At 46.9% G+C, this 27,040-nt stretch overlaps 1 protein-coding gene across 1 annotated transcript in view; it reads right to left on the bottom strand.

Annotated features, from left to right (window-relative positions):
- Positions 1-22,000, bottom strand: part of JPH2 (junctophilin 2) — a 71,526-nt gene extending 49,526 nt beyond the window's left edge. The window contains exon 1 of the mRNA XM_055437595.2: positions 21,114-22,000. Within this exon, the coding sequence (XP_055293570.2) occupies positions 21,114-21,492 (379 nt within the window). The 5' untranslated portion in view covers positions 21,493-22,000. The remainder of the gene's footprint in view (positions 1-21,113) is intronic.
- Positions 22,001-27,040: the final 5,040 nt, after the last annotated feature.

Below are 27,040 nucleotides of genomic sequence, written 5' to 3'. Positions count from 1 at the left end.
AATGCAGGGTTTCCATTCTTTTTTGTTCACTGTTGTATCCTTCGTACCTAAAATAATATTATTCAATAAATATTGTTGAATAACAATATTCAATAGATATTTGTTGAAGGAATGAATGAGTGAATAGCATGCATTTTATAACTATTTTCTCTTCTTTCTGCTCTACCCAGCTGAAAATGGATCTGCAAAAATGACCAGAGAGATGTTTAATGGCTCCTATAAGACGCACCCAACATGACACAGTTAATAAATGCAGAGAGTCACAACTCACATCCATATCTGTGCTCCTTCCAAAAGTCTCAGAAGACAAAAGAAAAAACATGAGACAGAGAAGTGGACAAGAGACAGGACATTGTGGACAGACAATGAGACAAGAACGGGACAGAGAAGATGGTAAACCGGAGGGAAAAAAAAGACAGCTAACCTCTGGATTGAGTAAGTTCGTGAAATCAAATCAACCAATCTACCTTTAGCTTAAATTTGGCATGAGATGGGCTGACGTGGCCCCTTTAAGCCCAAGAAAAACTGAGATTGCAACAGGAGAGTGGCTCTTGGCCTCCAGTTGGGGAGGAAACGGCCAGGCTATATTAGGAAACTTACAAGCAAGTGACAAGAAGCGCAGACACCCAGGGGAGGCTGGGAGTGTTGGGGCCCTGGGAAGGGGAAGAGCCAAGTGCTGGGGCCATCCCCTGCTTGACTCTCTCTAAGACAGGACAGTTCTCTCTGGGGACAGGAAGAATGCATCCGAAGAGGGAGAGGGGAACCCACCCATAGCCATCTGGCTGAGGTGCCCTCTGTGTAAGGAAGTGCTTCCTCATACCCTTTGGGATGGTCCCCTCACTTGAACTTGTAGACATTTCAGGGCTTGCCTGCAGGGTAAGGACCAAGATTCTCAGCAGCCTGCAAGGCCTGACGTGGGCGGCCCCTGCCCACCTCTCTGGATTCATCCTGAATGGCTCTCCAGGAACACTCGCCGGCCTACCCCAGGGCCTTGGCACATGCCTCCCCTCTTTTTCTTGGTTTGCTCCTCTCCTCTGTCCGCCCCTAGTCAACTTCTAGTGACATTTCAAGCTTCAGCTTAAATCTGACTTCACCTGGGACGATCTCTTGAGCCCCCCCTACCCTACCAGGTACTGCTGCATGATGTCAGTACTTCTGGGCACTGTGTGCAATCACAGCCAAACAACGATTATGATCGTTTATTCAATGTAAGCCTTTCCTACCAGACTGTGGCTTCCAAGAAGGATGGGATCCTATCTAGCTTCTTTGCTATGATCTCAGCATCTACACAGTACCCAGGCATAAGGAAGCCCTGAGTGAACACCTGGGGAACCTGGGAGCATCTCCTGAATGAACCCTGCTGTTCTTTCACGGTCAGGAACTGTATCTTGTCTTTTCCGTCACAACTCAGCGCATAGTAAGAGCTCAGTTGGGACTGGCAGTGGCTGCCTAGAATATTCAGGGCTAATTCTGGGAGTTACTGGGATATTTGTAAAAAAAAAAACTGGTGAAGGCTGTAACCACAGTAAATGGCATCCTAATATACAGACCAGACTCCTCCATTTAATAAAACCAAAATAGTGCCTTTTCCTTGCAATTCTCGTTCAGGTTTAGTATGGAATAGCCTGGTTTGGGCGTCCCTGGTGGCTCAGTGGTAAAGACTCTGCCTACCGGTGCAAGAGACACGGGTTCGATCCCTGATCAGGGAAGATCCCACAGGCTGCAGGGCGACTAACCCCGAGTGCCACAACTATTGAGCCTGTGCTCGAGGGCCTGTGCACCACAGCTGCTGAAGCCCACGTGCCCCAGAGCCCATGCTCCACAACAAGAGAAGCCACCGCAACGAGAAGCCTGAGAATCGCAACTGGAGAGTAGCCCCTGCTCTCTGAAACTAGAGAAAAGCCTGCACAGCAACAGAGACCCAGCACAGCCAAAAATAAACAAATACAGAAAATCATATTTTAAAAGAATAACCTGAGTTTTAATTCATAACTCTTGACACTTGGATAGTTCTAAAACTTGCATAAGTTATTGAAGCCAGTTAAGTCTCAGTTATGTCTGTAACTATAATATGGAGGTAATAATACCTCCTTCCGTGGCTTTTCACTCATTCCTTTGAATCAAGTATTTGCAATGAACTGGCCTAAGTTCTGGGGATGCAGTGCAAATAAGTAGATGTGGTCTCTGCCCTCAAGGGGCTTGGAGTCTAGTGCCAGCGATAGATTGGATTTATTTAATCAACACAGGAATAAGCGTTAGGCAGCCCCAGCAGTATGATCCAGAGAGATGACCATCCAGTTCTTGGTTGGCAGTGGAATGGGGAGGGTTGGTTGACCAAAGATTAAGTGAACTCTATGTGAGGCAGCTAGCACACAGCAAGTGCTCAATAAAGGCTAGCTTTTTGGCAGGTCAAAGTCTTTGCTCAGAAAAGCTGGCCCAGAAAGGATTAACTGGGAAGATGAAGAGGAGCCAGGGAGGACAGAGAGAACTTAGAGGGAGAGAATGAGACCAGCTCTGGTTTTCTGCCTACGTCTGCGAGCTTGTAAGAAAGCGGGCTTGTGTCCTGGGATGCCCAGCTTTTGCTGGTCTGGGGACATGCCTGAGTCAGGGAGGCCTCAGATCTTCTGTCCCTGGGAAGAACATTTGGGGGATCTGTTCATCAGTGAGACTTGGCCCCTACACACAGAATGGAGGAGTTTCTGGAAGCCACGTCTATAGTATAAGATCCACCCCCAACCCCGGGGCCAGAGTTTATGGCTTAATTGACGTGGATACTAGAAAGCATATTTATGATTGTAATATGCATTCTGTCAGCGTTCTCCACTGACCTCCAATCAGCTAGCATGCTCTGTCCCTCTGTTGTAAATCTTGCTAACTGAGGCCCTTAGCACCTTGATGTGCCCATTTGGCAGCCTGTGCTCTAGCAGATCCATGCCCCTGTTCCCACATGTGGAGTTGTCTGTCTATTTAACTGTTGCTAAATCTATTCACTTCTGTTGTACGCATTATTTATTTGTTTGTGTTAATTATCTTTGGCTCCGCTGGGTCTTTGTTGTTGTGTGCAGGCTTTCTCGAGCTCTGGTGAGCAAGGGCCCCTCTTTAGCTGTAGTGGGTGGGCTTCTCACTGAGGTGGTTCCTCTTATTGCGGAACACAGGCTCTGGGCGTGCAGGCTTCAGTAGTTGTGGTCCACGGGCTTAGCTGTCCCAAGTCATGTGGAATCTTCCCAGTGCGGGGATCGAAACCACATCCCCTGCATTGCAAAGTAGCTTCTTAACCACCAATAGGGAAGCCCTGGACTCATTGAAATATTGTTATTTATTAACATTTATTCTCCAAACCAGTGGACTATGAGTGTACAGAAAAAGAATCTAACTTCTCCAAAAGCAAGATGAATGTTTTTGGATGTTCATAAGGGAGAGAGTTCCTTAAAAACCGCTCTCAAACTTGGCATGAATGGGCTAACTATAAAAGACTGGGGGAAAATTATAAATTTTTAATTTATAAATTAAATTTAATTTCTTGCTCCATTTTAAAGAAACCAACAGAAACCAGAAATTATAAATGATACATTAAAGGAATGGAAGGCAGACAATAAGAAACTCCACTGAATATCTACACACTGTACATAAATGTGATAGGGCTTCCCTGGTAGCTCAGCTGGTACAGAATCTACCTGCAGTGCAGGAGACCCTGGGTCAGGAAGATCTCTGGAGAAGGGATAGGCTACCTACTCCAGTATTCTTGGGCTTCCCTCATGGCTCAGATGGTGAAGAATCTGCCTGCAGTGCAGGAGACCTGGGTTGGATTCCTGGGTTGGCAAGATCCCCTGGAGGGGGATCATAGTCCATGGGGTCACAGAATCAACACAGCATATACCTAAATGTGATATAAATTAAATATCACAAGAGACTTCTCCTTTGGTACAATTGTTAAGACTTTGAGCTCCCAGTGCAGGGGATACAGGTTCGATCCCTGATCGGAGAACTAAAATCCGATGGCCACACAGTGCAGTGAGAAAATAAATAATGAGTATCTTAAGGTTTATAAATCATTTAAAAATCTTTCTCTGCTCTCACTAACGTTCAATTAACCAAGTTGCATTTGGCATTGATGACATCAGACTAGAGGGCTTCTACTTCAGTTTAGCATATTAAAAAGCAGAGACATTACTTTGCCAACAAAGGTCCGTCTACTCAAGGCTATGGTTTTTCCAATGGTCATGTATGGATGTGAGAGTTGGACTGTGAAGAAAGCTGATTGCCGAAGAATTGATGCTTTTGAACTGTGGTGCTGGAGAAGACTCTTGAGAGTCCCTTGGACTTCAAGGAGATCCAACCAGTCCATTCTAAAGGAGATCAGTCCTGGGTGTTCATTGGAAGGACTGATGCTAAAGCTGAAACTCCAATACTTTGGCCACCTCATGCGAAGAGTTGACTTACTGGAAAAGACTCTGATGCTGGGAGGGATTGGGGGCAGGAGGAGAAGGGGACGACAGATAATGAGATGGCTGGATGGCATCACCAACTTTATGGACATGAGTTTGAGTGCACTCTGGGAGTTGGTGATGGACAGGGAGGCCTGGCGTGCTGCGATTCATGGGGTCGCAAAGAGTCGGACACAACTAAGCAACTGAACTGAACTGAACTACGGTTTTAAACATCAGTGTGATTACATCTGCTGTGACAAAAAGCTGGGTCCATCTCAGGAAAGAAGATACCAGATGGGTAATTGAAACTAAGACAAGGAGAATAAAAGTCTCTCTATGCCAGTACCCTGATGTGTGACTTTACCATAGGGTGTGAATGCAAGGTTTGGATGAGTTTATTTAGGGCAACACTGCACTTTTGTTTGTCTTTCTCAAGTAAAGGATGCTTCTGACCTGAGTCACTGGGGACTCTATCTTCTACCTGGTCCATTGGAATTTTCCCAACCTGGTAGGTGCAGGTCATTTTGTTCAGACCACAAGAGGCCAAACTAGAGATGTATAGCCTAGAAGATTCTCCCAGCTATACAACCTAATGATCTATTAAGGCAAACTCTCAAAAAATGTGCTTCTCAAAACTGGTGTTAATAGTCTGTCATGAAAAAAAATTCTGAAGTCAAGACAATTTGAGGAGGTTAAATGAAATGAGCTTTTCTGACTGTGAGACTATGCCAGAAGAATTATTTTATACATAATTTTATATATTTTATATAAATTATATATTATAAAATATATTGTATATATATCTGTGTGTGTGTGTGTGTGTATTTGGCAGTTCTTGGGTCTCTGGGTCTTAATTGGGACATGTGGGATCTAGTGCCCTGACCAGGGATCAAACTGGGCCCCTTGGATTGGGAATGCAGAGTCTTAGCAACTGGACCACCAGGGAAGTCCCCAGAAGAATTCTTCAAGAATTTTTCTTAATTCTTCACTATTCCTCCCATGTGACTCTGAGAAAGATTCTCAATTCAGGGGTGAATCCTGATTTACACTTTAAGTGCTCCTGGGGACCTGAGTCTCCAAGTGGTATTGTTATTTATTCAGAAGGCCATCCTGAAGAATATCTATCAGGATTAGTGTTCCATGGAACCCACTTTGGGAAATAACATTACAATTGCTGACCCAACAGCAATTGTCCACTTTGCTTGACAGAGCCTCAATTTTTGCCCAAGTGTCCAGTACTCCTTCCATGTGACTCTGAGAAAGGTTCTCAATCCAGGGGCAAATCCTGATTGCTCTAAGTGAAGCATTAAAGTCTATCCAGCTTGCCAGTGATTGGATTAGACGTGAGCGTGTGATGAAATCTGACCCTGAGACTTGAGGGTAAATTGGCTAGGGAGTGGGGCAAGGGAGACAAGAGAGGTTTCATAGCTCTTATAAAGAGATACATGTGGAGAAACATACCCTCTTTTTCTGCTGGATGTTGTTGAATGTGGACATGACTCCTGGAGCAGTGGCAGCCATATCGGGGCCTTGAGGGTAACTAGCTGAAAGCAAAACCCACACTATGTGGATGGCAGAGCAAAAAGATAGCAGGAGCCTGGGTTCTTGCTGATGCTTTTGCACCTCCAAATTAACTGATCCTGAGACTTCCCTACCTCTGGAGTGTTGTTATGTGCAATTAGAAATATCCTTATTTAAAAAGATCTGTGCTGTCCAATAATAGTAGCTACTAGCTGCATGTGGTTATTGAGCGCTGGACTGAAAATATTTAGTACAAAAAAGAATGTAAAATATCTCACTAATAACTATATATTGATTACATGTAGAAATGATACTTTTTGGGATAACAAAAGTTATCCCAAAGATGTGACACTGTAAAGCAATTTTCCACCAATTAAAAAAAAAGATGTGATTAAAGTTGATTTCACATTTTTAAATGTGGCTACTAGAAGATTTTAAATTACATTTGGAGCCCACGTTATTTTTCTATTGGGAAGTGTTAGTTTTAGGTCATTTGGAAGTTAGCACTTCCTGTTACTTACAGGCAGAAAAAAATATCCTAAGTGATACAGGTATAATCATTCTAATTTTACAGCTGGGAAAATTGAAATGAAAAATGTAAATGACTTGCTCATGACCTTACCAGTGTGGCAGCTGTTGGAGATCACAGCTGAGCAACTAGACCAGGGCCTTCTCGGCACCTCTAAGAACCTGAGAACACCCTTGACAAGTTAAAGGTTCAGAAGCCTTCACCCAAATCTCAGCCCTAAAGAAGTGCAACCATTCAGAAACCCACAGGGATGTAAAGCAATTATCCTTCAATAAAAAATAAATTAATTTTTTAAAAGTATATAAAGGAAATAAAAGTGAGATTTAAAAAAAAAAGAGAGAAACCCTCAGGAGACACAGAGACAGAGAAGAGATATGTGGATCAGACCATGAATTCTGCCTCCAAATACAGACTAGATACTGAGAAAACCATTCCCTCTGGCCAGTGACACCTGCCTATTTCTAGGAAACTGTCTGAGGTCCAAATGTCAGTGTCCCTAAGGGACTGACGAGAGATGGAGAGGAAGGAATCAAGACAGACTCCTCTCCGGGAGTCCCCACTGTCCATGGAAGTCCTCAACTGCATGACCTGGTCCCAGCTCACTTTCTCAGTTTCTCAGTTTTGTCTTCCCAAATCCGCTAAAACCCACTTTCAAAGCCACCTGCTTCAGAAAACTACCCAGGCCACTCCTTCCTCCAAACACTCATCACTTCATACCACTAAGAGCTGCTGTCTTGTCAATATCTTGTCTGTTTTGTCCAACAGCCTTCCCTGATCCTTTTTCCTAGGTCCTCTACTTAGGAGTTAGCTCAAGATCTTTGGGCAGGACCATGGAAGCCTCATCAACAGATTCAGACAGGGGTCAGACACGACTGAAGCGACTTGGCACACACACACCAAGTTCTTCTCAAGGCTCAAAGGAAGACAACTCTTGGGGCTTCTTCCCAGGTGGCACGAGTGGTAAAGAACCCACCTGCCAATGCAGGAGATGTAAGAGATGCGGGTTCAATCCCTGAGTCGCGAAGATCCCCTGGAGTAGGAAATGGCAACCCACTCCAGTATTTTTGCCTGGGAAATTCCATGGACAGAGGAGCCTGGGGGTCTACAGTCCCTAGGGTTGCAAAGAGTCGGACACCACTAAAGCAACTTGGCCTGCGTGTACATGTGGACCAGGGAGTCCAATGGTCATAACTCTTGCCCAAGCACCCCCAAATCAGACCAGGTAAACCAGGTATGCACATCATGGTGAACACACATGCCCACACCATGGACACCCACACAGATGCTCTTGAGTAGAGGGGACCCATCCCAGCTTGGCTCTAACGCACCTTGGTAATGACCACGGACCCTGTGTCCCAGCGAGAGCAAGTCAAGCAAGCCGGAGGCATCTCTAGGGGCAGCAAAGAATAATGGAAATTGCTTGGGCTTCAGAAACAAACCTGACTCTGAATCTCTCTTTAATACCCCAAAGCATCCTTCTCTTCATCTCCACCCCATCCACCTAGTCCGGCTGCACCAGTTCTCCAGGAGTGACGACAATAGCATCTTCCCTAGTCTCTGCCTCCCCAGATACCCACTTCAATCCACCCTTCGCTGCCACCGGAGTCCTCTCCCTTCTAAGATGCAGATCTGATCACATAAAACCTGGTTTGTGATGGCTTCCCAGTGCCTTCAGGGAGGATTCAGTTCAGTTTAGTTCAGTTCAGTCGCTCAGTCGTGACCAACTCTCCGCAACCCCATGAATCACAGCACGCCAGGCCTCCCTGTCCATCACCAACTCCCGGAGTTCACTCAAACTCATGTCCATCGAGTTGGTGATGCCATCCAGCCATCTCATTCTCTGTCGTCCCCGTCTCCTCCCACCCCCAATCCCTCCTAGCATCAGAGTCTTTTCCATTGAGTCAACTCATCGCATGAGGTGGCCAAAATCCCCTAGGAAACATTCTGAGGCTGAGATTGCATGTGGGTGATTTTGGGAGGAGGGGGACTCTCAGGACAAATGCCTGTAAGGAAGGAAGCAGGTTTCCATAAGTGGGAGAAGCTGAACAGATCCCATGGGGTCACTGGAGCTGGTGTGACCCTTCAGAGTAGTTTGAAATTGAAACAAAGAGGCTTTTTACTCTGGCATCAACTCATTAACTATGGGTTACCCCCAGAGGGAGGCACCTCCTTTTGACAGAAGGCAGTGAGCCATCAGCAGCCCACACTCCCAGCAGATAGGGGAATGAGGACCCTGGTCCTGAGGGATGTCTGATGGTGTCCCACAGCCTCCCCTGTAAGAATGAAATTCAAACTCCTCATTGTGTCCCAGGAAACCCTCATGGCCTGGGTCCTGCTGACCCTCGTTTCAGATACGCCATTCTTCCTCTGAATCTCTGTGCTCCCACTTTTCTTGAACACAAATGCTCTGCTCCCACCTCCAAGAGTTTACACTCAATATTCCTTTTATTATAAAAAAGTATTTATTTTTGGCTGAGCTGGGTCTTTGCTGGTGTGTGGGCTTTCTCTAGTTGTGACAGGGGCCGCCACTCTCCAGGTGCGTGCGCGGGCGTCTCGTTGCAGTGACTTCTCTTGTGGTGGAGCATGGGCTCTAGGCACATGGGCTTTAGTAGCTATAGCATGCAGGCTCTAGAGTGTGGGCCCTAGTAGTTTTGGCTCTTGGGCTTAGCTGCCCCAGGGCATGTGGAATCTTCCCAGACCAGGAGTGAAACCCGTGTCCCCTGCATTGGCAGATGGATTTTTAACCACTGGACCACCAGGGAAGTCCTCAGTATTCCTTTTGCCTGGCATAGCCGTGTGGTCCTCCGGTCACCCATCCTTCAGATCTTAGCCTCAAGGCTAATATCACTTCCTCCAGGAAGCCTTCTCTGATTACCCGACCAGATTAGGTTCACCCATCATCAGCTCATAAACCCTTCTACTTACCCTTCAAATTATAAATACCATGGTGTAATTAAATAACTGTCTGATGCTGGTCTCTGCTATTAGAATGTATGCTCTGAGGGCAGGGACCAAGACTGCCTTGCTCATCACAACATCTCCAACCCTCAGTGTGATGACTGGCCCATAGAAAGCATTCAGCAGATACTGTCAATTGAGTGCATGCGTACTTGGCCTTGGACAAGTTCTCTTTGAATATATATCCACCCAGCAAGGGCGGAGTCAGCTTCTTTTCAGGGTTGCTGTGAGTAAAGTGTGAGTTATCTAAGGGAGACCTCAGACTCTCAACAAACATTAGCTCCCTTCACTTCTTAGGAAAAGATTGCAGGGTGACCAGTCTTCCCCATTTGCCTGAAATTGAGGAGTTTCCCAAGAAACTTTATTACTTTCAGTACTAAAGCCAGGACAGGACAGTTCCCAGGCAGATCAGGAGGGCTGGTCACCTAAATCTGGGTGAGAAGGAGAGAAGTGCATTTCATATTAATTAGTACAGTGTTCATGGCATGCTGGTAAAACAGCTCCTTGGAAAAAAACAACTCTGATTCATGTGTGTGCATGCATGCTAAGTCACTTTAGTCTTGTCCAACTCTTTGCAACCCTATGGACTGTAGCCCACCAGGCTCCATCTTCCCAACCCAGGAATCGAACCTGCTTCTCTTACGTCTTCCGCACTGGCAGGCAGGTTCTTTACCACTAGCACCACCTGGGAAGCCCTACCCTCATTCACAGTGTTGACCAATTTCCATCATCTAAATATTCCTCTCCATGGCCAATGAAGCTACCAACAGTTGAACAGCCAGTTTGCAACATTCCTGAAAACTTAACAATGGGCTGTCACACATCCGTAGGAGCTAGTGGCAGCCCTGTGGCTAATACTCACTGTCGTATTCTTGCTCTCTGCACATGCACAATGTGGTCATAGATGACCTCAACCCGGGGGTAAGTGAGGTTATTTCAGTTCCAAGAAGGGCATAGCTTGAGTGGACCTTGAAGAGCATCTAGTCCAAGGCAACAAGTCACCTATCATGTGGGCTTCCTCTTTCCCATCCATCCTGTGTCCACAGCAGACACTGCTAGTCGATCATGATGCTGACTCCTAACTTGGTCATGCAGTCTCCCTTCACCACATCTCCAAGCAGCCACAGTCAAATAGCTGATGTTGCACATAAGAGAAACTGACCTACCTCTAGGAGTAAGTGCGGTTCAGCCCCTCATTATACAGGAGAGGAAGCTCAGGCACGGAGAAGTAGAGGGACCCGCCCGAGGTCACACAGCCAGTCAGTGGCCCAGCTGGGACTAAAGAACAGATCACCCGCCTGGCTTGCCCTTTCACTCCTGCCTTGCCTTGAAGAGCTGCCTACCGCAGAGTGGGGTGGAACAAAGGGAAACCATCTAGGATCTGAGCCTAGATTCTGGGGGGCTCTGCTTAGAGCTCCCAGAGTCTTTTTGTACCCGAAGGTTCTTAGCATGTCAGCACATAAGTGTTGTTCATCTGTTGAAAGTCTTTTTAATAGTTTTAGTCCTTCCTGGCATGGCCTCATGGATTGACTGAACAGTCCCTTTGGTACAGACAACATTCTGTTTTTGCTGTAACCATCCCAAGGCCTTGCTCTCTGGCTCGCCTGCAAGGTGGCACCAACGTCTCTTTCCATGACCCCCAAATGCTCCCTCCCATCAAAGCTCCGTTGTCTTCCACTTTCCAGGATTACCGCCAGGGGACCCAAAGTGGAGGGGCTGACAGCATGGGCGACCAGCTCCAGGGATCAGGGTCGGTTTGCAGTGGGTGTATAACAAGTCCTGGTAGCCTGCAGGGTCCCACCACCCCCACACATAGAGGCTGCTCTCCTAGCTTGCAGAGGAAGCAGGGGATTAATCGAGGGACACTGCTGGATGCTGACAATACTGGAGCCTGGGGGAAAGCAACTTTGCCAGGTCCTGGGTCAGTTCAACTATGCTGAAGGCCTAGGAAGCCAGAAATAATTGAGGATGGGGGACGTAAAGGGATCAAGGGGAGAGGGTCTGAGTTCAGACACCCCGCTGGTCGCTCCGAGGCCCCTGTCTGTGTGTAGGCCTGCGCACAACCCTTATATCCATGTGGCTTGTCTAACAGGCATCCCTCACCCTTGGTATCCAACACTGAGCTCCTAATCGTCCCTCTGCATCCTCATCCCATCTCAGCTCAGGGCAACGCCATTCCTTGCAGCTCAGGCCTTGAAACCTTCCCTGACTCCTCTCTCTCCACACCCGCTCTGCAACCCATGAGGCCAATCTATCGGCTCCACCTTCAAAATGGACACAGAGTTCAACCACTTCTCCCCACCTCTGCTGCCCCAGGAGACTGGTCCAAAGCATCGGGGCATCTGAGCTGTATCATTGCAATAAATGATTCTAATCGATCTCCCTGCTTCTACCTTTCTGCACCATCTCCTCCCCTAGTCTCCCAACACAAAGCAATCCCTTTAAACAAGGCAGAACAAGTCTTTTTTTTTTTTTTTTTGGATCATGAGGCATGCAGGAATCTTAGTTCCCTGATCAGAGATGGAACCAGAGCCCCCTGCAGTGGAATTGCAGAGTCTTAATCTTTAGACCACCAGGAAATTCCCTCATATTACTTTAAAAAAATTTTTATAACTTTTTATATTATATTGGAGTATAGCCACTTAACCATGTTCTGATAGCTTTCAGTGGACTGCAGAGGGACTTGGCCTACATGTACATGTATCCCTTCTACCCCAAACTCTTCTCCCATCCAGGCTGCCACATACCATTAAGCAGAGTTCTCTCTGCTATACAGTAAGACCTTACTGGTTATCCATTTTAAATATAGCAGTGTGAACCTGTTCATCCCAAACCATGTCACTTTTATAGCCCCCATTGTTCTCAGGGTCAAAGCCAGATATTTACCATGGCCTCCCAGGCCCTGTGTGAACCTCCGTTTCTCCACATTTGTCCTACAGAAATATTACACAGGGGACGTGGCAGCCTTCTCTGTATATCCCACCAAGGGCCCCTGTTGCCAGGCTGTCCTGTCATCAGCGATGTGAAATTTGACCACTTTGTTAAGATTATATACGTAAAGGATTCAAGTTGAATTAAAAATTAAAAGAAGAAAAACATTGTCCATGCAACACAGAGCATTTCCCATAGGCTGTGGGCCACCTTCAGACCTTGGGGTGTGGCCCCCATTCTACACAGTTCAAACAGTGGTCAGCAACACAGCACATGCTTGAATGCTTCCAGGCACGAGGTGCTCACTCCTCACCGGGGGGAGGGGCTTCTGGAGTTCCTACTGGCCCTGGGTCGCCCTATGGATTCTGCCAGGCGGGTCTGGGCCACTCGAATCCCAGCTATGCAGGAGTAAGTAGGGGAATTGGTTGTGACCAGACCTAATGCCCACCTACTCTGTGGCTCCTGCTTGGGAAGGGACAGGAGAGAACTAGGTTTACAGCAGGAAGCAAGCCTGTCTCCCTCACCCCACACTCTGCCCTCAAGCAGGGCCCTTAGAAAGTGAGACTGGACATTCCTCACAAAGGTGTGGCAGCCAGGGCTGGTCCAGGGAACAGCTGCTGGGGACATGGAATTAGCAGGCGCTGGAAAAAAGCCAGCTTGATGAATGCCAAGGGCCTGGCCTTGGACAGGGGCACGTCTGGGGAGATTTGGCCGGCTGGACACATGCATCCCAGAAAACAAGGCTGCAGAGAGGAAGGACTAATGACATCCACTTCCCTGTCTTACTGAGGGTCCGCTCTGCTCCCCTGGGGTCCCAGAAAAATGCCAAGAAGCTGCCATCACAGTAGCCCAGCTGCCTGTCACGCTGACCCCTGGCTGTGAACTGGGACGTGAGATTTTCAAGATGAGGTTAAATTATGCTGATTCTTACATTCGAAATGGAATCGACCTGATGTGGCTTCCATCTCCACTGGCAGGACCCAATGCAGAACTAAGCAAATCAACGTCTTGGCTTTTTAAGTGCTCCAAAACCAAAAGCTAGGTTTTGTATTGAAATATTTTCCCCCAAACAGAGGCAGCTGTGATTCAGACCATCCTGAATTAGTTCACCCTTTGGTCTGTGAAGGAAACACAGAAAAGAAGGTGTACATTTCAGCCTTTCCTCTGTGCCAGGCTTCACGCTAAGCCCTTTTTATGGATTATCTCGTTTCATTGTTTCAGTCATATTTTGAGGGAGATTTTGACATCCTTAGTGGAACAAAAGGAAATGGAAGGTGAAAGAGGCCACGTGATGTGCCCATGTGTTTAGAATGAAGAGGTGGCTCCACCTGGACTTGGACCCAGATCTGGCCACTTGAAGCCCCAAGTGCTTAAGTAACACATGCCTTCAGTCCCATCAGATTCTCTTAGGCCTTCTACACTTAAGCTTTAATAGCAATCAAGAATTTTTAAACTAAAAGACGTTCCTTTTAAATCTGAATAAAAAACCCAAAAAATCCCACCAAAACTAAGAAATTAATTTAGTAACGTAAAGGACTGAAGGCTGATGTACAAAAATAACTGTATATAACAGTTATAAAATATAACTATAAATATAAAAATAACTGTATATAACTGTAAAAATAGCCTAGCAATGAACAATAGGAAAAAGGAAATTTTAAATGCCATTTATAATATCGTAAGAAATAAAATACTTGTTAATTTTACTTTTTAAAAAAGTGCAAGACACTGAAAATGCTAAAGCATTGCTGAGTGAAATTAAAGAAGGCGTAAATAAGAAAGGATATATACCATGCCCATGAATCGGAAGGCTCACTGCTGTTTAGATGTCCATTCCCTCCAAATTGATGTAAAGACCAAATGCATTTTTCTTTAATTATTTTACTCGTAATCACTCTTGAGAGTCCCTTAGATTGCAAGGAGATCCCCAACCAGTCCATCCTAAAAGAAATCAGTCCTAAATATTCATTGGAAGGACTGATACTGAAGCTGAAACTCCAATACTTTGGCCACCTGATGCGAAGAGCTAACTCATTTGAAAAGACCCTGATGCTGGGAAATATCGAAGGTGGGAGGAGAAGGGGATGACAGAGGATGAGATGGTTGGATGGCATCGCCGACTCAATGGACATGAGTTTGAGTAGACTCCGGGAGTTGGTGATGGACAGGGAGGCCTGGTGTGCTGCAGTCCATGGGGTCGCAAAGACTCAGATACGACTGAGGGAATAAACTGAACTGAACTGACAGGATAAAAGGATTGTAATGAATGCATCAGTATGAATAATGCATCCAATTGTTAGAAAACTAACCAGGATCCAAAAAGTAGAAAAAGAGAATCTAAAAGCAACAAAAGACTTCCCTGGTGACCCAGTGGTTCAGAGTCTGCCTGCCAATGCAGGGAACATGGGTTTGATCCCTGGTCCGGGAAGATCCCGGCTGCCTCGCAGTAACTAAGCCCAGGTGCCACAGCTGCTGAGCCCATGCTTTAGAGGCCACGAGCTGCACCTACTGAAGCCTGCACGTCTAGAGCCTGTGCCTCGCAACGAGAGACGCCACCACAATGAGAAGCCCTGAGAATCTGGGGGACGGCAACAAAGAGTGGCCCCCACTTGCCACAACTAGAGAAAGCCTATGCGCAGCAATGAAGACCCAGCATAGCCAAAAATGATACATTAAATAATTTTTTAAAAAAGCAACAAGATTGACAGTTTGCACAGATCTGTATTCATGAGTCTCTCAAATTCTCTACTGAAGAGTTAACGTAAGCACTTCTTTACAAATTGCCTTTGGTTCTTGTGGAGCTGTGCTGAATATACTTCCTCACAATCCATCAAATGTGTTTTTAATCAGATTTCCACCAGGCCTTTTTGGTAGAAATTGACAAGCTGATTTCATAATGTATACAGAAATGGAAATGATCTAGAATAACCCGAAAAGTCTTGAACAAGAAAAGCTGGAGGATTTACTGATTCAAAACCTGGTTTTATGGAAGATTGGGATTGACACATACACACTACTGTATATAAAGCAGATAACTAAGAAAGACCTACTGCATCGCACAGGGAACTCTGCTCAATACACTGTAATGACTGTGTGGGAAAAGAATCTAGAAGAGAGTGGGTATGTAACAGATTCACTTTGCTGTATACCTGAAACTAACACAACATTGTAAATCAACTACACATACGCCAATAAAAATTTACAACAAAGATAAATAAAAACTTAAAGTTCCAGTAACCAAAACAGCACGATATCAGCAGAAAGATAGACATATAGATCAATAGAAATGATATTCCTTTGGGGAGCGAATATAGAAAGAAATATGAAGGCTAAGTTTCTTCAAGGAACACAGGTCACAGCCCCAGGTCACGTGACAGCAGATATTACTCAGGGCTCTGGGTTGTGCTTAGTCACTCAGTCGTGTCTGACTCTTTGCGACCATGGACTGTAACCCACCAGGTTCCTCTGTCCATGGGGACTCTTCAGGCAGGAATACTGGAGTGGGTTGCCAAGCCCTCCTCCAGGAGGTCTTCTCCACCCAGGGATTGAAGCCAGGTCTCCTGCACTGCAGGCAGATTCTTTACCAGCAAATTCATTTAGCTCCCATGTTCAGAGACAGTTAGGCTAAAATGAGCTGAAGCCATCAGCTTTGGGAAGGACAAAGAAATCTGTACCCAGAACATAGAACATTCCATTTTTGATCCAGTTGTCATACTTAAAAATATAATCATTTCAGCATGTAATAATAATAATAATAAAGCATTAACCACAGGCCTAATTCTTTTCTAAGTATTTAATGTATAACAATGCATTATTTAATTCTCTCAAAAAGAGAAAATAACAGTTCTATCAATTGAAAGTCGCTCAGTCATGTCGCCTCTTTGTGATCCCATGGACTATACAGTCCATGGAATTCTCCAGGCCAGAATACTGAAGTGGGTAGCCTTTCCCTTCTCCAGGGGATCTTCCCAACCCAGGGATCGAACCCAGGTCTCCTGCATTGCAGGCGGATATTTACCAGCTGAGCCACCAGGGAAGCCCAATTCTATCAGTGAGATCACATAAAAGAAAATAGCAAGTATAGCATAAAGGGAGAGAAATATTATTCATGATGACTTGTTTCAGTTTTACATTTTTATATGTATGCATAAAATTATAATGGAAAATACGTATGTTAAAGTGGGTTATAATTATAAAAATTTGAAAGCCATAGTGTAGTGGAAGAGAGAATTAAGAAGCCTCAATAATGTAATACGTGTATGATTCTTAGCACAGAGTCTGATAAAGACCAGTAAAGGCTCCATAAATGGTAGAGATGGTTATTAATACTGTCACAGAGTCTGGGAAAAACTAATAAAGATTCAGGACTTCCCTGGTGGTCCAGTGGTTACGAATCCACCTCCCAATGCAGGAGACACAGGTTCTATCCCTGTTTTGGGGACTAAAACCCACAAGCCTTGGGGCAACTAAGCCCAAGTGCCATAACTAAGACCCAATCGAGCCAAAAAAAATAAAAACTAGTAAAGATTCAAAAAATGGTGCAGAAGACAGTTGTTACTACTTGGTCTTGATAAGGCCAGCTCCATGGGCATTCAACCTGTACGGTCACACAAGACTCTGAGCTCAGAAGGGCCCTGAACTTGGTTTAAGGCTCTGTCATCACCATCTTGAAATTCTTAATTTTGAAGAAGGGGCCCCACATTTTTGTTTTGCACTGTGTCCCCAAAGTATGTAACCAGTTTTGATTATTTTGTATAGTTGTTTATCATTTATTAAAATGCTGATTTATAATATAAAATATTTCATTGCCACTTATGATGATCGAATTCCATCTCGGCCTCTTATCAAGTAGAGGACTGTCGATCTGTTTCCTCATCTATAAAATAGGGGTAATAATAGTACTTCCCGTAAAATTATTGTGAAAGTTTAAGTAACACAAGGCTTGCCGCGTGCTCAGATCAGCACCAGGCACATCGTTCACACTCCAAAAATTTAACAATTATTAGCTTTAGGGGGAAAAAAAAAAGTCAACCTTGGGCTTGGTTTTTCCTGCTGCACATTTTGGGGAGGGGATTATTGAATTAGATCCATCGTCCTGGAATTTATTTGAGCACCAGATTACTTGTAGAATCTGATGGCTCTTGCAGGAAATACCTCCCAGAAAAACACAAGAGAGTCCACACACAGAGTCCTGCAGTTTCAGGCCATTCATGGGCCTTGGAAGCCTAGGCTCAGGCCCAGGTCAAGATCGGAGGAAAACCAAGATCACCAGTGGCCCTTCTAGTCCTGGAGTCTGTGGGTCTTGGGTGGGAACCGCCAGGCAGCCATGCAGCTGTGGATTACTACTTAAGGGCTGGGTGTGCGGGCTTTGGGCTTTAAGTCAACAGTTATTTTTAGCTTTGCTATATATGGCCAGGGGAGGAATGTGGGGCTATAGATGGGGGAGGGGTGCCAGTAGGCTTAGGGCAGAGTTTGGAAGACTCCTCTGCCTGGACTACCTTCCCCTTCCCACCAGAGAATTGGAACTTTCAGCCAAAGTGACAAGCAGAGGGGGAGAGGGAACGTCTGTGGGTTTAGGAATGACATCGGCAGCCATAAAGATGTCAGGCCAAGTCACTTTACAACAATAATATTCTTATTTTTTTTACCGTGATCTGCAACAAAAAATACATTTGAATCATGATATACACATAAACAGATGCTTTGGTACACTATATATATATATATATATATATATATATATATATAAAATCTCCAACCGAACAGACATTTCAGGAATCAATACTTTAGTCTCATTCTCTATGAAACACTCTGATATTTTCTATTCTGTTCTGTTCTATTGTTTCATTTCTTTTAAAATGCAGGTCATGACCCACTAAGTTGATTTGGCCAATGGGTTGACACCTCCAGTTTGGAAAGCTCCTCTTTGGTTTGGAGCAGGCAGACACCTGTAACATCAGACTGCGAGGTAAGCCAGGGAATGGAGGAAAGCGGATGTGTTATCACTTTGATCAGTGCTTCTCAAAACTGAGAATAAGACGCAAATCTCAGCTTGATCTCCGCTGGACAGCAAGCTTTGGACTTCAGTCTTTGTACACTGTTCTCACCACCCGGATCAAGCATCCTCCACCGTTGTCACCTGGCTTACTTGTCACTTCCTCCAGGAAGCCTCCCTGATTGCCTCAGTCTGGTTAGCCACCCGCTTCTTGCTCACTTAGCCCCCAGCATGTCCCTGCATGGCACCCAACACAATTTTTTGTTACATTCCCTGGAAGGCAGGGTGACCTCTCCCATCCTGTTCATTTCTACACTCTCCCCATCTCCCCCCCTCACCGCCCACCCAGTGCTGGCCTCCTAATAATCATTCAATAAATATTTACAGAATGAATTAGTAATAGTTAATAGTAATAATGGCACCTGCACATTGATCCCATGAGAAAGTTTAGGAGAGGTTCGTATAAATCCATCTTAGGGATGAGGAAACTGAAGCTCCAAGAGACAAGAGAATGTGATGGGGCAGGGTGGTGATCCAAGGCTGCCCGGCTCCCAGCCGTCCCTAATCCCAGGATCTTATTTGTCCACATTCCCCTCAGTGCTGCCCAGGATGGGGCAAAGGGCAGGTCCTTAACAACCCCTGGGAAAACTGATGACAGGTTGATTAAAGAGATTTTCCGAAGCAGTGGCCACATCTAATTTTGGAGGGTTGTGCTCGGGGGAGAGGATCTCTGAGGTTTCCAGACCCCCTGGATGTAGGGCTGTTTCATCCAAGAGGAGAATCTGGGCTTCTGACAAACCAGAGGGGTAGACTTCCCGATGACCTGGCCTGAAGGGCTCCTGGACACACCTAGGCTAAAACCCGGGGCCCTGCAAACCTTCGTGCCCTGGCCCGTGCCCACATCTCCAGTGGCAGCCCTGGCAGCCCAGCCTGTGCGCCTCATTCACGCCTCCCCCACCACCCCGGTGTTCTTGCTGTTCCTCGTGCGTGCCAAGTCCAGTCCCGCCTCAGAGCCTCTGCAATCGCCATTCCCTCTCCCTGGGGTCTTCCCTTCTTCTCCCGTCCTCCCCACACTAGTACTCAGACACCCGCCCTCCCGCCAAAAAATTACCCTCTTCCCTCTCTGATAGTTTTTCCATAACACAGGTAACTTTTGGAAATTGCAACTGTGTTTGTTTTCCTGTTTATTTCTGTTTTCTTCACTAGACAGGGAGCTTCCTGAGGACTTTGTTTGCTCACAGCCTCAGACCCTGGGACTTGCTGCGGGAGGGCGCCTGACACATCACTGGTGCTCTGTGAAGGAATGAATGGGTTTTCCCTGTTTTAGACATATTGGGACATCAGCCTGTAGTTTCCCAGAAATATTGCTGTGTCCCTGTGACTCATCCATGCTCCCAACACACACACACACTGTGTGGGGAGGAAGAACAGGGCAGGGAAGGGAAGAAGTTTTCTGCACATGCATATCTGCACCACTTTGCCTGGTTCACTGATGTCCAGCAAGCCTGCAGGGACTATCTCCATGTGGTAACTGGAACATGTGAGGTTTGCTCCCCAGTGCTCTGCGCAGTGACCAGTATAAACACCTGAATTGCACTGAATTGAGGAGGTTCTGCAAACAGCTCAAGGTCACCAAATTAGGAAATGTGGAGCCAGGTTAAGTCCAATTGCAGCCAGGAATTGTGCCACGAAAACTCTGTTAACAACCTGTTAACATCCAGGTGCGTTGGAGGTTGAGACCTCACCAGATATCCAGCAGTAGGTAACCCAGTCAGGAGCCTGTCCTATACCTGAGACCACTGTCTACAAGCCTCACAAACACAATCCTCCCAAACACAATCCTCCCATCAAGATGCAGTTCCGATGTCACCTCCTCTAAAGCCTCCCCTGACCTCCTCAGACCTAACTTCCCTTTTCTGCCACAGCGCACTGTGAATACTTGCATATAATTGTTTATCTGCAAGCATATCTTTGAACCCATGGACTCTATCCCTATTTCTCTCTACCTCTAACCCTTTTTACAATGCCTGGTGAATAAGTGGTACTACAGAAATATTCACTGAACAAAAGTATGCTTGGGTGGATAGATGGATGGATGGATGAGTGGATAGATGGACGGGTGGATGGACGGATGAGTGGATGGATGGAAGGACGAGTGGATGGACGGACGAGTGGATGGAAGGACGAGTGGATGAAAGGAAGAGTGGATGGATGGCTGAGTGGATGGATGGATGGACGAGTGGATGGATGGACGAGTGGATGGATGGACGAGTGGACTGATGAAAGGATGAGTGGATGGATGGCTGAGTGGGTGGATGGATGGATGGGTAAATGGATGAGCGGGTGGGGCGTGGACAGATGAATGAATGAACACTTCATGATCTACTGGCTGAAAATAATTCTCATGGCAAAGTTGACATGAGACACCAGTTCTTCTGGAGTACATTCCAGAGCTCTTTGTACACCTAGCCTGCAACAGTCACAGTGGTGTCTTATTGAACGTGTCTTGAATGTATCTTGAATGGCATTCATTCTATGGCAGGCCTTGTACCAACCATGACTGCCAGTTCTCTCGACAGCTCTGTTATTGGCCTCACTTTTTCTGACAATGAAATGGACGCAGAGGGAGGTGGAGCTGCTTGCCCGATGCCACACAGCAAATCATATCCTGGCCCCTCCTGCCCCACCCTCCACCACCTTCCTCACCCCATCCAGCCCTTCCCCAGGTCTGCAGGCTGCAGGCTGGGCTCACCTCCATCCGCGTAGGTCTCTGTGCCATAGCCATCCTGCAGGCCGTTGTTCCAAGTGCCCTCATACTTGGCACCACTGCTGCTGCTCTGCCGGGTCCCGTAGCGTCCCTTGAAGCCATGCGTCCACTCGCCCTTGTAGAGCCAGCGTCCCTTGGTCTCTATGCCCAGCCCATGCCGTTTGCCCTGGCTCCAGTATCCCTCGAAGGTGTTTCCGCTGGGCCAGGTGTAGACACCCGCCACTTCAAAGCCAAAGTTCCAGGAGCCCGAGTATTCCCCCTGGCCCTTGGGGCCTGTGCACAGGCCGTGCCCATGGGCCTTGCCCCCCTCCCAGCCCCCGCAGTATGCCCCGCCATCATCAAAGTCAAAGCGACCCCCGCTCATCTCATCGTAGCCCCCGAACTCCTCACCGTTCTCCAGCTTTGGGGGAGAAGGTGATGGGGAGAGGGGGTGCCAGCAACTCTGTCCAAGCAGCTCAGGGCTGGGCGCCCCCCTGACTCACCGCGCCCCGGGAGGAGGGAAGCGAGATGCCACCCAAGGCTGCAGGAACCCAGGAGCCAAGTCAGCACTGGGTCGGGCGGTCAGTGCCATGCCTGGGAGGCCCCCACTCAGTCGGCCAGAGGAAGGCTGCCAGCCGAGGAGGAAGTGGGAAGGAAAGGTTCGAAGTCTCCTCGGAGTGTCCCCAACCTGGCTTCCGTGGAGTCAAAGGAAAAAGCGCTGTGATCCCTTTAAGAAGTGCAATGGGAGGGGTGGGGTGGAGGGGTCCCCAGTCTGTCTTCAAAAAGGAGAACTTTTCCTGGGTGACAGCCCCAGCCCAGAGACTGATTCCCGCAGCCGGCTGGCCCCTTCTCCTCCCCCCGGGTGTGCCGGGCTGTGATTCCGCGCCCTGCCCCGCCCCCCTCCAATCCTACCCTCCTCCTGGGATGGAAAGGTCAGTGTTGCCCTAACAAGGCCATTGGATCTCAGAGGCTGCTCCCAAAATAACCCCCCGGCCGGCCCAGCCCCCTTCAAAGCGGGAGGGGTGCTACAAGCTGGGCTAGCGCTTGGGACTCGGGGAGCGGCTGGAGGGAAGAGGAAGGGAAGCTGAGAGCTAGAGTGGGGAGCCGGGGCGATCGGGCAGCGTTTCTTCTCTTGGGTAAAGAAGAGCTCCCTTCCACCTTTCCGGTCCCTTGAGTGTCCGGCAGGGAGGGGAGAGGAAGACCCGGTCCTGAAACACTTTCAAATCCCCCTGAGTGTAGAAGCTGGCGAACCTCAGCCCCAGCGCCACTCACATGCCCCGACAGGACCCGGGGCTATCAGAGCATCGCTGCCAACCCCGTAAAGGAATCTGGTGACCTAAAGAGAAAGGAACGGCATGGGGTCACCTATGCTTTTGAAAACGGAGGAGGGAACTTGGGAAGAAAGGTGAAGTTCTGGAAACAGAGTGGGGGAAGATAAAGCGAATCCGGGTCTAACACAACCCAATTCCCTCCCTGCCCCCGCACCCTGGGAAAACCCCTGGGAAGAGCCCCGTGCAAGAAGCATCACCTGGATCACTCCCTTTCTCTCTCCTCAAGGACGAGGAGCCCACCCTCTGCTCTCTGTTTCTGAGACACAGCATGACTGGTTGTATTGCCAGGAGATCGTCTTAGAAATACTCAAGGATCATGTCTTTCGGTTGTTTTTTTTTAATTTCTCTTTCCAAGCTCTCTTTTGCTGTGCTCTCCTAAGAGCCTGGGAGGCCAGATTTCAGAAAGCTCCTAGGGCAAGGTCAAGAGCAAAGGGACTGACTGGCCCTCAGGTTCCCACCAAACTCCAGTAAAAGGGACAAATAAATCTCCATGATCAGAGGCAGTGGCCAAGACCAAGGGATGGAAATTTCAGACTTCCTTGGTGGTCCAGTGGTTAAGAATCCGCCTGCCAGTGCAGGAGACACAGGTTTGATCCCTGGTTCTGGAAGATCCCACATGCCCTGGAGCAACTAAGCCCATGCGCCACAGCTACTGAGCCTGAGCGCCCAGAGCCCGTGCTCCGCAGCAAGAGAAGCCCCCGCACTGAGACGCCCGCTCACCGCAGCTAGAAACAAGTCCTCAAGCAGCGACAAAGACCCAGTGCAGCCAAAACTAATAAATAAACAGAAGATTTAGGGTTTTATTTTTAAAAAACGGAAATCCCAGCAGAACCCAGGGTTAATAGGAACACAGTAATTCTGTGAAAGAGAGGAGCCAGCAAGCACAGGAAGCTGTGCATACGTGTGTGTCTGTGTGTGTGAGAAAGATGGGGGAGGGGGGAGCGGGCAGTGAGGAGGATAGAAATCACCAAACAAACAAAAAAGCCCAAAGCCACTTGAGAACATTCAGCTATTATTATCTGACTTCAAACTTATCTGTCATATTCTGAAACCCATGATGACTTAGGCCATTTCAAGTCACCACCAAAGATGTGTCCTTGTTTAAGAAATGGATAGACAAGCCTCTCTCCCTTCACCCTTAGCTGATCCTGGTTCTTATTACCACTTGGTTCCTTCCTTCTTCACAGTACCCTGCCTTAAAAAACCCTCTCTGCCCACATTTTACCCCCAGATAGAAACACCCAGCCTCGGAGCTCTTTGCTGAGCAGACATGCAGCAAAAAGCAGTAGATAAAGACTGTCTCGTCTGGGTTTTGACTCACCCCAGCCCCCTGCCCAGCAGGTTGCCTGACAGCCTGGTCACCCAGTTCACTGCTGAGACCACCTCAATGCTGCCCCCGTAGAACTCTGCTGTTGCCACTTCTGACCAACCCTGGAAAACCGCATGTTTCTTTCCACCTCTGCTCTCCAGGGGAGAGGAAACAGCATCTCCAACTGGAAGCCAGAGGACTCTGAGTTCAATACCCTTTGTAGTTTAAATGCCCAGCAAATCGGCATAATCCTGTTCTAAGGCTGGGCGGCTGGCTGCTGTGTGCTGTGTGCTGGCGAGCTGTTCCAAGTGTAGCAACTGTTCATCCATACGCCTCCCTACAGTGGCTCCTCCCAAGGGTTGGTACACGTAAGAATCACCTGTGAACTTAAAAAACAGGAACAGATTCCAGAATCCTCCCGCCCCAACCTACCAGATTGTCCTGGGAGGAGGCTCCGGCACTTGCATTCTTTTTAAAATCTCCTCGGACAAATCTGACTCTCATTCCCAGTAAAGAACCACTGTAGGTTTTCAAATTAAGAAACAGTTTCTTAATAATGTACAGATCCATGCCTTCACTGTGTAGGGTAGATAGTTACGGAATTAGATTTGTGTTCAGATCCTAGTTCTGGCCCTCACAAGCTGTGTGACTTTGGACTAATTGTTAATTTCTCTAAGTCACAAATTCTTTGTCTGAAAAAGCACCTATCTCAAAGGATTCTCAGGGTTTTTTTCTTATTTTTTAATTGAAGGATAATTGATTTACAGAATTTTGTTGTTTTCTGCCAAATATCAACATGGATCAGCCATAGGTATACATATGTCCCCTCCCTCTTGAACATCCCTCCCAAGTATTCTCAGTTTCAAGGATAATAGTATCTACCTTACATGGCTGGATGAGGATTAAGTGAGTTAATGGTGTAAAAAGACTTGTGCGTGTATGCTAAGTCACTTCAGTCATGTCTGACTCTTTGTGACTCTATGGACCATAGCCCACCAGGCCCCTCTCTCTGTCCATGGGATTCTCCAGGCAAGAACACTGGAGCAGGTTGCCGTGTCCTCCTCCAGGGGATCTTCCAACCCAGGGAAATCTGCCCTGGGTCTCTTACCTCTATGTGCATTATGGTTCTTAACCACTAGCACCACCTGGGGAAGCCTGTAAAATGGCTCAGAAGACAGTAAATACCTAATAAATGTTTGCTGTTATTAATATTATCCTCACACGATAGGTTGCTTTTCACAACCTAAATGTCCATCAACAGATGAATGGATAAAGAAGATATGGTACATATGCACAAGGGAATACTACTCAGCCACAAAAAGGATGAAATAATGTCATTTGAGACAACATTGACGAACCTAGAAATGATCACTTAGTAAGTGAAGTAGGTCAGAAAGAGAAAGACAAATACCACATGATATCACTTATGTGTGGAATCTAAAATAGGACAGAAAATTAAGTTCTCTATGAAACAGAAACAGACTCACAGACACAGAGAATAAACTCATGGTTGTCAAGGTAGTGGGCAGAGGGAGGGATGCGGTGGGAGTTTGAGATTAGCAGATGCAAACAAACTATTACATATAGAGTGGATAAGCAACGAGGTCCTACCTTAGCACAGGGAACTATATTCAATACTCTGTGATGGACCACAATGCAAAAGTATATGAAAAAGAATGCATGTGTCCGTATAACTGAATCACTGCGCTGGAAGGCAGAAATTAACACAATGTGGTAAAGCAACTATACTTGAATAAAATAAAATAAATTTTTTTTAAAAAGTTGCTTTTCATACTATCATGCTTAATAAAATTATTACCAAAGGGAAGAACCACCCCCTAAATATTAAGCACCTTAACCCTGAAGCACTCCTTACTCTTCCCAATGTGTATTTACTCAACATTACCCTGTGGTTTTCCCCTTTTCAAACCGAAAAATTATATTATTGGCAAAGGGACACTGATTTCTGGACAGTTTAAGTGAGGACTTCTCTGGCGGTCCAGTAGTTAAGATGCCGCGCTTCCAATGCAGGGGTCACGGGATCCATCTCTGGTCGGGAATCTAGGCTCCCACAGGCCGTGAAGCACAGCCAGAAGTTTCAGTCATTTTTTTGCCAAATTTGGTACCGGCCTTACCTGACCAGCCGTCACTTTGCCTCTCCCTTTAAACCAGTGCGTTTCAGGGAAAGGGAGACCCCTTGTGGCCACATGTGCACTGCAACAGATTTTTCTTAGAAAAACCAAGTTCTACATTGTAGCATGTAAATTATCATATGTGAAATGAATCACCAGTCCAGGTTCGACGCATGATACAGGATGCTTGGGGCTGGTGCACGGGGATGACCTGGAGGGAGGATATGGGGAAGAGGGAGGTGGGAGGGGGGTTCAAGAAGGGGAACACATGTACACCCGGGGCGGATTCCTGTCAATGTATGGCAAAATCAACCAATATATTAATGCAATTTGCCTCCAATAAAAAAAAAATAAACGTATATACTAAACTTGGAATGAATTTTAAATTGCTTTTAAAGGTCGCTATCCTATTCTCTCTTTTTTGCAGGTTTTTCTCACTCCACAGTGTTGTTCTTCGGTCAGAAGGCGCAGTCACTTGCTTCCCTTGTCTCCTTCTCAACTTCTCTAGGGTGACTGCTTCCTAGGGAGGGAGGAGAGGAAGGGACTGAAAATCCAGAACAGAGAGAAGTAATGCACACAGAAATCTACCCGGGTCTCACGTTCCTTCTCAGGCACCGGAGACTTAGTTAAAGAAGCCTCACCTCCCTAAACAAGTTATCTGGCTGGGTTACATGCCTTCTGACATGCTGACTCCTTCCCCCATCTATGAGCTGTCTGAAAGCAAAGATTATCTTCATTCCAAAAAAAAAGAGGCCTGAATACCTCCTAAGTGCCTGCCTGACACTCCAGCTCATCTTTCTGAGCCCAGCACCCGCACAAATGTGCCCTCATCTTTCCTTCTTATTTGGCAGCTGACAACTCCCTTCTTGAGATGCTTTTTCACGCTACTCCTAGGGCTTGTCTCTCGGTTCTGTCCTGCTTTGGCCCCTCCCACACGTCTTCTGCAGGTTCCTCCTCATTGCCCTGAGCTCTCGACTGGAAATGGCCCAGAGCTTGGTCCTCTGACCGAGTATCTACATTTACTCTCTAGGTGATCTCCTTTGGCAGCAGAGTTTTCAGTAACACCCACACCCTGATGGCTCCTAACGTTGGATCTCCAACCTGTCCCACTCCCGATCTTCAGTTGTGTATCCAACCACCGACTCAGCATCTCCACAATAT

Source organism: Moschus berezovskii, chromosome 15 (genome assembly GCF_049115385.1).
Source record: "Moschus berezovskii isolate FMDL1 chromosome 15, NW_MosBer_1.0, whole genome shotgun sequence".
Taxonomy (NCBI): domain Eukaryota; kingdom Metazoa; phylum Chordata; class Mammalia; order Artiodactyla; family Moschidae; genus Moschus; species Moschus berezovskii.
Note: the sequence above shows the minus strand (reverse complement) of the source record. Positions and strands in the feature narration are given on the sequence as shown.